Source organism: Astatotilapia calliptera, chromosome 1 (assembly GCF_900246225.1).
Source record: "Astatotilapia calliptera chromosome 1, fAstCal1.2, whole genome shotgun sequence".
Lineage (NCBI taxonomy): Eukaryota > Metazoa > Chordata > Actinopteri > Cichliformes > Cichlidae > Astatotilapia > Astatotilapia calliptera.
Window position 1 is genome coordinate 25115223 of NC_039302.1, and position 13700 is coordinate 25128922.

A 13700-nucleotide genomic window follows, 5' to 3' on the forward strand; every position below is an offset into this window, starting at 1 on the left:
CTCCTTTATAAAAGAAAGGTCATTGATCAAGGTTAGCATTCTTCTCTCTTTCTATGTGCATGTGTGGATTAGCAGTGTTATCATTTAGCATTAGGTGCGCAGCAGCCCTTCCAAACACTTACTGACACTTGCTGTTGTCACCAACACACATGCACTGTAGCACGCGCCCAAACACACATGCGCACACTTAACTATCAGCGTACAGTGAGATGTACAGCTCTCCTGCTTTCTCTCTCTCATACAGAGACAGGCAGAGATCTGGGCAAGGCGCCACATCAAATCAAATTGAGGAAAAGTATAATAAAAAGTGTTTAAAAACAAAATATGCCCCATCGGATTAAAAGCACATTATATTAAGCAGATGGTGAAAGAGGATTTTCACTCTAGTAAATATGACAGGGCTTTCAAATGTGACACAGGAACGAGCCAGTGAGACAGGAAGGGGAGGAAGGGAGATAGAGGCAAGGAGGGGATGGGAAAAGAGCACAGTGCTGCAAAAGTAGGGAGAGAGAATGTGTGTGTGAAGTAAAATGGTCCTCGATCTGAGACGGAATAAGGGAAAAAAAGTGTAATAAAAGGGAAAACGGAATGTGGAAGAGGAGAGGAGAGGAGACACAAGTGAGTAGAGCGTCAAAGCTGCATTCTTTAAGCAGATCAGATTTGGGGAAATTGGGCTGTCACTACAGGATTGTGATGATTTACACCTATCCATCATAGGGTGTGAGAGAGAAGCAGAGCCAGAATATGTACAATAATCCACAGCAGCTGTGAAAATAGAGAAAATCAATCCTAAGCAGGCACCATCCAACGTGTGCGTTTCAATGTTTACTTCAATATTCCACAAATAATACATCTAGACAGATTATATTTAACCTTACACATGGAATACTACTTTATATCTAAATGCAATGACTGTTAAGGATTCTCCCAGTTCATTACTTTTACTTCTGTATATTATCACTTTACTTCATTTATACTGCAAAAAAGAGAGAAAGTGATAGACTTGAAATACCCGACTCCAAATTCACTAAATAAAAATGTGAAACAAGATTCTTTTCACTGTAAATGCCCATTTTGACCTGCCACAAGCTGCTGTTGACACTCGTCTTCAGAGTCTCCTGGCCTGTTCTTCCCTCTCTCCCACCCATGCCCTCTATCCTCCCCCTCTTCCTCCCCTCACTGCTGGCTGATGCACCTTACAGTCTCGCTCCTGGACCATCTGTTAGGGAATCTAATTCACATCCAGTCATAATCAGGTTTGCTGCAGTGCCCACTGTCTTTCGCCATCTCTGTCTCTCTGTCTGTCTCTGACTGCTTCTTTCTGTCCACTTCACACTGCGCCTTTGTCCATTTTCCTTTAATCTGGAACCTTCATGAATGTCTTTCCCTTAAATGTCATGTATTTGAATATACTTTACATTCAGTATAATAGGTATACAAAGCTCAAAACTGGCATAAATCTCGCGAACTGCAACAAAAAAGGGACATTTTCTGATCTTGTCACTAAGAACCTTTTTCTTTAAAATGTGGCTGTATTGTTTTTAAATGACTACCCAGTAATGCTTTTTGCTGCAGCATTCTGCAGGATTCTTACTTTTGAAACTTCTTGCAAATTACTAAGATTTAAATACTGAATCAGCATATCATTGGTAAATATAAAGAACGACATGCTCCACTTAAACAAGATTTTAAATGTGTATATCTATGTGTGTGTACATGTGCATGTTTGTCCTTGATTGAGAATAGGGCGAGTCGAGGTGAAGAGGGTGGAAGTTAATGAGAGGTGAGTGTCTGAAACCCCCTCTCTCTTTTCCCCTCTCTCGCTCTGTCTCTCTCTCTGCTCCTGCAGTAATCCTCTTCTATAAATCTGCAATCCAATCAGCGTTGTCCACACTTACACACACACACACACACGCACTCACGCACACACACACACACACACACACACACACGCACTCACGCACACACACACACACACACACACACACACACACACACACACACAGCTTTTGGGAAGCCCATCTGTGTGTTAAGGCAATCTGCTTTATCATTATGATTACATTGGGCTCAGTTTACAGCACAGTGTGTGTGTGTATTCAAGCGCACTCTAGCTGCCTGACATTAATCACATTCCCATGGTTTGATGGCCTAAATAAAAAGAGGAATAATATTGTTGCTGTCCAATGAAAACTGCAGATCTCCAAAAGCATTTAAGAAATTTCTTTAGAATTCAAAAAAGTTTTAATGCAAGAAAAGGCCCCAGAAAACGTCAAATTAAATTAAATTTATTTCTTTGCTTTTTTTGTAGAGATCTGTGATATGAAAAAAAAGTTATTCTAAGAGATAAAATAAAAACACTGCTATAATTCTAAATTCATTTAAATTCATTTCTAAATATTGTCCCTTCCGAACCTGGATTTCTTTCATTTTCGGTGTGTCTGTGCTGTTCAAGTGTGTGTCTGTGCAAGTGTGTGTGAGAGAGAGTGCATATAAATTACGGCCAAATCCCATCAACACAGTTGGAGGTCAGATATCCTAAGGAAGTGTTCCTGTGATCTTATAGTGCATATGTGTGTAAGAAAATGTGTTCCTTTTACTGTGTAAGTGAAAACTTGTGTGTGTGTGTGTGTGTGTGTGTAGGGGTAAAGGTTCAACTGAGGTAAGGTGACTTTTACCTTAATATTTAGTGTTAGTACTTTAATATTTAGTGTTAGTACTTTAATATTTAGTGTTAGCTTTTTAAGGCCATTTTTTAAAAATAAACTATTTTCACTGGATGTGTTGGTTTGTCACAGATGGACATGCATAAGAATAAATAATAATAAACTATAACAGGTAATGAATTATGGCTGAGTTCAAGTGCTTCAGATTTAGAGTCCTGGTATTCCTGTCCCACAGATACGTCTTACTGGGAGGGACACCGTTCTTATGGTAAGTTAGGCTACCTGCCGTGAGAAAGGACTACTCTGAGCTCGGTTTCAGGAGAAATAAAATTCTAAAAATTTAACAGAATTGCAAATCCCCAGATTGTATTTGTTCAGCACAAGTCTTGAGATAAATCCTCAAGTTGTTAACTTCACAGTGCTGCCCCCCACCCCATCCTCTCCCGTAGTTAGGGGATACTGTTATGTCATTGTGTAGGCTTGGCACATTTGCGGCAGCCGAATTCACAATAACAATATAATTTTCAGTTAGTTTTGAACCATAGAAGCGAAATAATGCTCCCCATTTTGGAGCCTAGTGTGTCTCTATCCATGTGTACAAATGTACTGTGTGACTTCAAGCCACGGACTGACTCCATAGCCCCTGGCAAACCTTTACACCTCTCATCACCAGACTTCACTGTCTGCCAACACACTCACATTGTGCTACTAACACTCCTCCTGGTGACTGGCCGAAGGTCTGCGTGAGAATGGCTTGCCAGACCTCTAATTGGCTTGACCCAGACTAACCCTGAAATCCTATTGGACTAAAACTTCCCAGTCTACAGCGCACACGGGAACACACACACACATGCATTTAAAATTAAAGGGCTTCACAAGACCCTAATAATGCACTAATCAATATTGTTCCTAAAGAATGTGCAATAATACAACAATAATAACAACATAATAAATCACAGTAATGTTCATTTAAGATAATCATGTTAGTCAGTGAGATCTTGAAGCATAATGTCCAAAATCCAGAGAGAGAAACCACGATCTGGAGAACAGACAGGCAAAGTTTGGGAAACCCACTTTTGGTTACACTAGGTTCTAATATAGCCTATTTAAATTAAATACATATTCAGCTGTTTTTAAAGTGAAATAATGTACAACAAGTAACACTAAACACAGTAATAATATACTTATTTGTTTATACTAGTCCAATACCCCTGAATTATATAAATTATATAGAAAGCGCATACTTACAGTTAAACGTTCGCTTTCAGGGCATGTCATGCTATCTCTTATCCCGAGAAACTTTCAAAAGAGGAGGAGGAAGGATATGATAACGTTTGTCTATATTTAATGCGTCACACATTTCCTGTGTTTAAACATAAAACAAGAAGCATATTTACAGTATAAGCTCTAAAAATAAAGCAAGACAGCCTCAGCAAAACCTGCCCGGAACAACAGAAAGTCAGAACTGGTTTTGTTGGAGAACTTTAAAGTGAAATTTCACTTTGGTTGAAGCTTTTCATGCGTTCAGGTTTGACTGCACATACAGATGGCATGGAGAATAATTGTAATGGTAAAAGAGAATGTCCTTCAACAAAACGATGTGATTTAAAGCCTCTGCACTGCGACGCATTTGCACTACTGAAGTGTCCTTGAGCCACAAGTTGAATCCAAATTCCTTGTGATACTCTATATATACTAGGGAAAAAATATTCTCATTTTAGTTGCACTGTTTAATCATAACATATAGTTTACAGTGGATTTGTATGTTTTCTATATTGTGGCGTTTAAAAGAGAATTATTTTTTTCCCAAGGGTAGGGAGTTGGGGTTTCCCAAAATTTGAAATAAAAAAAGAGTAGATATTAAAGGCTTGGTCGTACCGTGGGGAACCTCTTCTTGATCCCAAACGACACTGAAGATCACCCTTAACTTGGATTTATAGGCAATTATTTAAAGAACCCGATAGAGGGCAGGTAAAAAAAAAAAAAGATAAAAATACAGAATACTGGTGACACAAACAGCGGAAGATGGTTTGTAAAGCTGATAACATAAAAAGTGTTGTTAAAAATGTAAATTACTTCAAACTAATTTAACAGATAAGGCATATGAATTAAAAAAAATACACAAAGAAAGACACACATGCACACAACCGTTCTCCCCACATTTGAATAGATGGTGGAGAAAAGTTGGTTCTCTCCAAATAGTCTCAAACACGCACACATCCTGACCAATAAAAACTGGCTTTTGATGTCTCCAAATGCTTGCCTTTTCTTTCTCTTCTTCCGAGGTTTATAGAGGTCAAGTGTGACTTTTGTAGAAAACTCAACGTAGATTTATGGATTCAGTCACTTTTGTTTTGCCCTTTTTAAGTCATTCCCCCTTTCTTCTTTTGTGTCTGTGGTCTTCTTGTCGGTCTGTCTTACCTGGGGTTGTAGAGGGCATGTGCGTCTCTCATGTGGTTGGCCTCCAGTGGATCGTAGCTCTGGTGCATTCTCCAGGCGCCAGCGCCGCATTTACCATAAGACGACTTGGAGTTATCTTCACTGCTGCTGTTCACTAATGGCCCCTTCGATAAGTTCATTCTGTAGACAGAAGCAAAGTGAGAAACATAAGGATGGCGCTGACAATACAACAGAGAAAAGTAGGAAAACAGCAAGTGGGACTGTAAAGCGGAGACATGGCTCCTATGTGTTGCGTAAAAGCCATAAAAACTATCTGATGACACTGAAATCAGTTGTTCAGGGGCAATGGTAAAATAACAAAATAAAACTTAGGAAAAAAAAATAGAAACAGTGACAAGTTACATTTTTGTGTGTTTCTGCTTTCTCAGTACCAGAATCTGATAAGGTTAAAGCGCTGTAGAAAACAAAACACTACTAAACTAAACACAAAATCTTTTTTCATTTTATTGTTTTAATAAAATACTTTCTTCAGCTCAACACAGTGACAAGCAAACAAAAATGAAATGGAAAAACAAAAAAAATCTTCAACACAAAATTACAATTAAGTGGATGACCACTGAATTACAGAGCGCGCTTGAAAGGGCACAGTAACAGGCACACATAATCATTCAGCCCTCAGTAAACATAAGAAAAAAAACTATTATGATTTATGCAACTGCAGAGTTAGGACAGAGAGAGGCAGAAAAGAAAAAACATAAATACACAAAGAAAGGTCCAAGATTTACACATAGGGCAATTTGCAGAGAGCATCTCAAGTAGGCAGAAAGATGAGAAGCTCTCAGACAGACGCACAGGGGACAGATCAGAATTTTAAACTAGTACATGAGACTTTTGTCCCCGAGTTTTACCAGTTTTAACCTCAAAAAACCTTTTTAAATGGAGGAAATATAAAAGTAAAAGCATCAGAGGAAGAACTGCCATCCTTCAATCAAACCCAGTGCCGTCATCAGAAGCAGGGTTGTCGCTGGGGTGATAAGGTCACCACAGGCAACAGAATCAAAAGCATCCCTTACAAAAACAATTTAAAAAAAAAGAAAAGAAGCAAAAAAAAGAAAAGAAAAAATTACATCATGGCTGGGCTTGTAATAAAATGATCTGAATGCCCTACTTTTAAACTATCGGGGGAAAATGAAGCGAGGGAAGTGGAAGGAAAAGCAGTTTCCTACCGGTGGATAAAATCTAGAAAAAACAGATACTAATTCAGATTTGGTAAACTATGAAAGAAAACATATAGTAAGAAATTAATCCTTCAAAAATAGTGCAAAGATCTGAAGAGGTGCTTGCTTTTGAGCATTTATGCTTTTGCTTAATGAGAGCGATTATAATAATCACGTCTGCTAATACTAGCCCAATTAACCTAAGACTAATTATTGATTTAATATTAAAACTTTGCCAAAGAATTACAGAGCTGAAGCCAACTAATAATTTCATCCCAAACATGTAAAAGTAGAAATCAGGGAGCACATCGAAGTTAAAAGACAATGAATAAAATAATCTTTCTTTTTCAGGTCTTTCTTTAAATTTTTTTTACACCGTGACACTCCTGTTTGTGTGTGTTTCCTCCAGCAAAGTGTATCGGTAAACAGAGCAGGATGTTGGTATGTGTCGCAAACTGATAGACACGTGTTTACCACACAAACAACCGGCACATACGCACGTGTGTCTGAGTGTGAGATGTTGTCCCCGCTGTGGGTTCCTGTTTATGTGAGGGCCACATAGACAGGCAGGTAGACAGACCAATGACTTGTCTGACAGCCATCCCTCTATCCATCCACAGAGCTGGGTTGGCTCAGTGAGAGGTGGAGGGCCAGGGTGTGTAATATGTAGGTTTTAGTTCCACTCTGGTGAATAGAAGGAATCGATATCTTTCTGCTGCTGCTGCTGCTTCAGACACTTATTGGCTTTGGTTGCAGTGTCACAATGCTATATAGACAGCCAACTATTAATTCTGTTGTTTTTTGTTTTTGGGTGGAGGTGGTGGTGGTGGTGGGGGAAGTGGTTCTGGTGTGACACCAAGGACTAAAGTATATCCACTATGAGGTGCATGTGGTGCTGGGAATTATAAACCATTATAATCAATCAAAAACTTTCTGGCCGAACAAGTAACTCAGGTTTGCGGCAAAATTCGATCACCTTCTCCCGATCCGCCCGCTTACATTCTGAATTAATATTTTCTCCCTTGCCCACCTGTGTGTGCTAACACTGTGACCAAAGTACCCCAGATACTTTGCTGTGGGTTGCAAGACTGAAGACGAGGGCCACTTCTGACATCTAAAAACCAGACGGCGAGGTGATTTACTTTTATTTTTAATGACGGTATCTCCGCAACAATATTACAACATTACCCTTAGCGTTTATTGTATGCCCACAGGCGCTGTATGGAAATCGGACTGCATGAAGTATTTGCTTGAAAACGCTGTAGATTGTTCAGTACTGTGTTTTCATCTTGATTTGGGTTTACATTGTGTGCAATAGTTTAGGTCCTGTGTATGTATCACCAGCCATTTGGGTTCAACTGTCACATTTTGGCTGCAGGCATCTTAACTGCATTAGAAGTAACAGACGCTGTAACAGCTTTTTTAGACAGGGGCTGAAATCAGAGAAATATATTATTATATTTAGGTTTAAACCATAAAAATCACGAACCACGAGAAATACATCTGAAAAGAAAACCCGAGTTTACAAAGTTTTATGATTAGTCTGTATTATGATATTTTAGAGAAACCACAAAAAGCTCTGTCTGATATTTGTATTAACCTGGACTAAAACTGTTTAGGATTACCGAAAGAGATTCTGCTTTATCGCTTTATAACCACATAATCTGATTTTCCTAGTTCTTATTTCATTTCAGAAGAATGAAACTCATTAAAAAAAGCATCTTAAAGCCAACAGACAATTCTTTACATGAGGCATTTTTTTCTTTTTAAAAATGTAATTCAGCACATGTGAATCGTATACTAAAATAGAAACACAGTACTAAACATATGTAAAATGAAAATCTGAATTTTACACATTTTACATTTTTTTTTAAACATCATCAAATAATAAGTCAATTGAAAAATTCAATCCCACAAGTACTCATATATGTAAGAAATAGCTCATATCATAAATATTTAAATATGCATGTAGAGCAAAGGAGAGAATAAAAGAAAAGTGCAATGTATGTGATTCTACCTAACCTATTTCACGCTCCTGTCAGTACATGTAAGCAGCACAAGAACCAGCACATGCAGACATACTATGGATGTGTGGCGGTGTGTGTGTGTGTGTGCGCGCGAGTGTGTGTGTGAAAGCAAGGAGATCGTTGGTGTCTTTCTGATGCTCAGTGACTCGCTCATGTGTTGCTGGCCCATCTGTGAACAGAATGACCATGCCATGGTATGTGTGTACATATGTGTGTGTGCGTGTGTGTGTCTGTGTGTGTGTGTGTGTGTGTGTGACATGGTGATGCAGTGATTGATGAGACAGTTGCCATTCTTGCTAATGCAAAATGCACCTATCCCTGAAGGGAGCAAATGCCACAACACTCACACACACACACACACACACACACACACACACACACACACACACACACACACACACACACACACACACACACACACACAAGCAACTGCCCTACCTAATTACTCCTCTCGTCAGGGTAGTGTGACGTCTTGCAGTTACACAGACAATTTGTATGCATAAATATGGATAAACCTACAGATATGAACACTAATAAATAACTGAACTAAAGACTAGCCAATCTCCTCTGCTGCATTAAAAATTCCCGGTGATCCCATTGGTTTCCTCCTCGCAGATAAACTTGTTGGTTCTATTTTCATTTCTGCACTTCTTGTTGCAAATTGCTGACTTTTCTAGATCGTTTACATGGTTCTTATAGTATTTATACTTACTCCCGATAACACTCAGCCTTATACTTGCCTGGAAAGTCTTAATGTGCAAGATCAAAAGTGGCCGTTTTAAATCAAGAAAAAAAGTGTGGTACAGACTTTTTGATATTTGGAAGTAATTAAAAGAATCATTAGATCACGATAAATACTGAGCGGATGCATATATTGATATACATATACGTCTGACGATGTTGCTCTGCGTGTGACTGCATGTGCAGCAGGGCAGGTGGGGTTGAACGTAGCCCTCTGTGTGTGTCTGAGCGGATGTGGATGTGTGTGCACGTTAGCGTTAGCGACGGGAGCTGTTAGCGGGGCAGGCGGCAGATGGGCTGTCGGCCTTAATAGGGACTGAGCGGGTGCAGAAAGGTGACAGTTCCACAAGGGAGGGGGTGTGTGTAGAGGGAGAAGAGGAGCGCGTGTGTGTGTGCGTGTGTGTGCGTGTGTGTGTGTGCGTGTGGGTGGGTGGAGGGCGCTGAATGGTAAAGGAAGATAGGGATAAAGAGAAAATGAATTATCTACTGCCATGAATAAAAGAGCGGATCAGCTACGCAGAGGAACACGCATCCTAAAGAAAAGAAGCGTTTTTACCATGTAGGATTAGAGCATTTTTTTAATGTAATTAATGTAAACATAATTCACATAAATGTTCCATGCACAAATACTTTAACATCTGATCTTTACTAAAGTTACCAGTGATGAAACTATGTAATTTTTTTTTTAAAAATAGAGCGATATTTTGGAATAAGCAATAAACGTATATTAACTATTTTATTTAAGCTACATCAAACTAAAAGTGAAAGTTTTTCAAATGTCAAATACAATTTAACTATTGTGTGAAAGCGTAAACGCAGTTAATAGACACAAATGCGCTCTCACTCACTGTCTCTCTCACACACACACACACATACACACATGCACAGAAACAAGGCCTTAATAACACACATAGTTTTCTTGTTTTTACATGTGCAAAATAATGAATTGTATATTAACACGTGACATCTTCTCACACATGCACGGATGTGTGTCAAAGCTGAACCGTTGGTACAGTTGGAGTGACCAACAAGGACTGATGCTGTTGGGCTTGTTTTTTTTTTTTTCTTAAATAAAATTAAAAAATTATTTGTGTGATCAACATATTTTGTTAGAGACAATTTCCTTTTCACAAAAACACCAAAAGCTGTGAATAATGAGGTAAATCGGATTATGTCGTTGAAGAGAAATTGTTCGAGCCATGTTTCCGAAGTAACAAAGAGGCGACGGATGGCCTGGATTGCAGCCATTCAAAGATCAAATATAACGTCCCAGAACACTCCAGCTCACAGGTTAGTCTGCTCCAAGCATTTACACGAAGGTCAGTGTCTTTTAGTAGTTAATACGTCATTTTCATAACATAATTAGTGATATAGGTTACAAGCAAGTCTGGCGCTGAACAGAAATTGTCGCGCTATGCTCCTTTATTTATTGTGCATAAATAGTGAATTGTCCTGACACAATATTGTGTTTCGCTTCTGTTATTATGGTACATTGACAAAAACATATACTTTTATTCACAGGATAAAACAGGTTTTTTGTATCACCAATTGCCCAGTACGATTACAGCATACAATATTATTGTCACTGCTACATTTCTGTGATGGGTACCAGAAATTATTTCCACTGCTAATTAATTACCGTTGAGCTCAAAGGTCCTATTAATAAACGGTTAAGGAATGTGTATTTATGAAGACGATTTGTGAGACTGGTAAACTTATGATACGTACGATGGTCTTTACTTTCTACACGGTGCATTTCATGGTCCCTGTACCCATCCGTCGGTAAACTGTACCTGGGCTTGTTGCAGTGACCTGAAGTTACTAAACTTCATGAGTGTATGCACTCACTCCAAGAACCGTATAATTATAAATATGCATATAAATATGCTACGATGAGATAGCTGACTTCATCTAACTAGCAAATGTTGTCCAGGCTACGTTGGTGATACAGTTTTTTTTTAATGTGTATGATATTTTTGTCATGCGATTTTAAAGCTGGTCCTACAACCGCATCCAAGAATAACATGCAGCTTATCTCAGAACTGTCGGTGAAAATTATTCTTGGAGCTAGGTTTAATTGAGCTGCATTTTAAAGAGGTGCAATTTCACAATTTGTGTATATTTTCTAAGTTCACTATTTTGTCATGTGTTGAGAAAAACACAGAATACATATATATGTTGTTATGTACATTTCATTTTTTGTGTATAATGAAGCGGGTGGAATAAACTTAATTAATGAAATTAATAAGTTCAGGACAGGAAGGAAGAAAGTGTAAAAAAAAAACACCTTTCTTCAGTCTTCAGTCTTCAGTGTGTAACTGTAAAAATCTTGTCTAATAACTAGAAATCAAAATTCCCTGATTCAAAGAATATACACTTTTGTTGAGCAGCTTAATATCTGAATATACAGTACATTTAGGAAGAACAAATACTTCTGAAAATCATCATGTGATTGTAGTTTATTTGTATGGTGCACCTGATAAAGTTCGCATAGAGAGAAACCTAGTGCACAGACAGGAGATAGAAAGAGTGAAAGAAAAAAGTGCAAGGCAGATGAAAAAAGCAGCAAAAACTAGAGAACTAAACCATGAGGTGGGGTGTGGGCTGGTCTGTCATTCTCTCCCCATCAGGCACACACATGAAGCATGATGGGAGGATGAGAGGAGGAATATTTCACTGTCAGTTGGAAGGCGGCATGGTCATTCATTTCTTTCTCTCTCTCTTAGTAGCTATCCCTTTCCGTTCTACTGTATCTTCCCTTTTTTGTCTTTTTGAACCCCTCTTACACACTGTCGAAACAATGACAATTTAATCATACTTTCAGCTTGGCCGTGCAGAGGGAGAGAACAACCCAAGCAGCGAAACCATAGGGCTCTCCCCATGGGCAGCACAACAGAAAAGTGCCATAGACAGACAAGGGGTTTGAACCTTCACCATTCTCGTGATCCTCTTTAACTCATGGACACACTTTTACACTTTACACACACACATAGAGACATACACACACCTCACCTCTCCATCTAAATCTGCTCTATTGTGGCCCGGTCTGCGCTGTCTCCTCCTATTAGGACTGAGGAGCAGCATTAGAAGCCCTAAGCACAACACGATGGGTACGCACACACTCATGCATACACCAGTCACCGGATCTAAAGCGTAACTCAATAGCTCATCTGGTTGAACTTGATAAAATTCAAATTTAGTGACTCCTTTTCTGAAAACAATAATAACACAGACACCAAAGAAACCTCACAATGTATATAGCAATTCTAAGAAAACGTAATTTAGTTTAAAGCAACGTTTGTTAAAATCAAGCAGATGCATCTACAAAGGGACCTGTGTGCTTTTGACACAGTTCAAATTTGCACAGGTGCAAAACATCCTCTTTTTATTCTGCATTTCTTGAAACTATATACTTGGTCATAGCAGATTTGAAAAGACGGAAAAGTCAGCAGCATTACGGAGAGTAATTCTCAGACAGAGCATAAATGATTTGATAGAACGTGATAATAGTAATAATTGAATTCACATTTTGATGTATGGATGACGGAGATGTATGGATGATGGAACGTGGGGAATGAGAGGATGAGCGCTGTGGAGAGGAGAAGAGGAGATAAGATGAGCGACATTGCCTCTCACTATATATCACTCTCTCGCTCTCTTTTTTTTGATCACTGCTTTGGCATTCAACCGTGCATTCACACACAAACACACACACACACACACACAAACACACACACACACACATACAGATTCACCACCAGTGTGGCAAAATGGCTAATTGCAGTGTGTGTGCGTGTGTGTGTGTGTTTGTGTCACATCTGGTACAGTCTCCCTTACTGCTCTTTCAACACATAAAGGCCGGCACTGACCCGTGACATACTCAGACACACACAGAGCACTGATGGATTGGACATAAATCAGACAAATTCACATCATCAAGGCTCATCCCATTTTGCTCTGTCATCTCTCAGTGGCTTTCTAAGTGTGTGTGAGACAATGCATTTTTAATATCTACATCCACATATGTAGACGCATGTGTGTGTGTAAGAATAAGTCACTGCATTTTTAACATTGTGATAACTTTAACCTGCAAATGGTATGATCTGTGTGTTTATTGTTATGCATTAGTGTTAAGAGTGTGTGTTGCTGTGGGCATTCATGCTTACACGTGTGTCCAGCGGACCTCCTGAGTGCTGGTGTCAGACAAAAGCAAACCCCCTCCCTTCCTTCCCACTTCGCTCTGTCTGTCTCTCTCATTGCGTCTCTCTCTCTCTCTCTCTCTCTCTCTCTCTCTCTCACACTCTCTACCTCTCTCTTTCTCTTTACGGGACCAAATTACCACTGGAATGCCCGGACCCTTCACATGAGAGCGAGGCCGCCGTAAGCATGAGTGCGTGCGTTTCTCTGCGCGTGTGTTTGCAGGCAAATGCAAAAAAACTGACAGACAACAAATTCCATAGGGACAGACAGGCAGGCAAAGAGACAAAAAGAACAACACTTCCTCATATAGGCCATCAATAGGTCACACATACAAAATGGGAGCATGCAGGCACGAAACCGCGGATGGCAACAAACAGATGCAAATTGCACGCTCACACACTCACAGACACACACACGCGCGCGCAGCCAGCAAATCAGCACGGCACATATTG

General features: G+C 39.3%; 1 protein-coding gene across 9 annotated transcripts in view; it reads right to left on the minus strand.

Moving 5' to 3' along the window:
- esrrga (estrogen-related receptor gamma a) overlaps nt 1–13700 on the minus strand; it is a 164379-nt gene that overhangs the window by 51949 nt on the left and 98730 nt on the right. For 8 of the 9 annotated variants that reach the window (XM_026171499.1, XM_026171490.1, XM_026171508.1 and 5 more), the window contains one exon: nt 5085–5243. In XM_026171499.1, coding sequence (XP_026027284.1) covers nt 5085–5242 — 158 coding nt within the window. In that variant the 5' untranslated portion in view covers nt 5243. The other variant, XM_026171515.1, reaches the window with a different exon arrangement.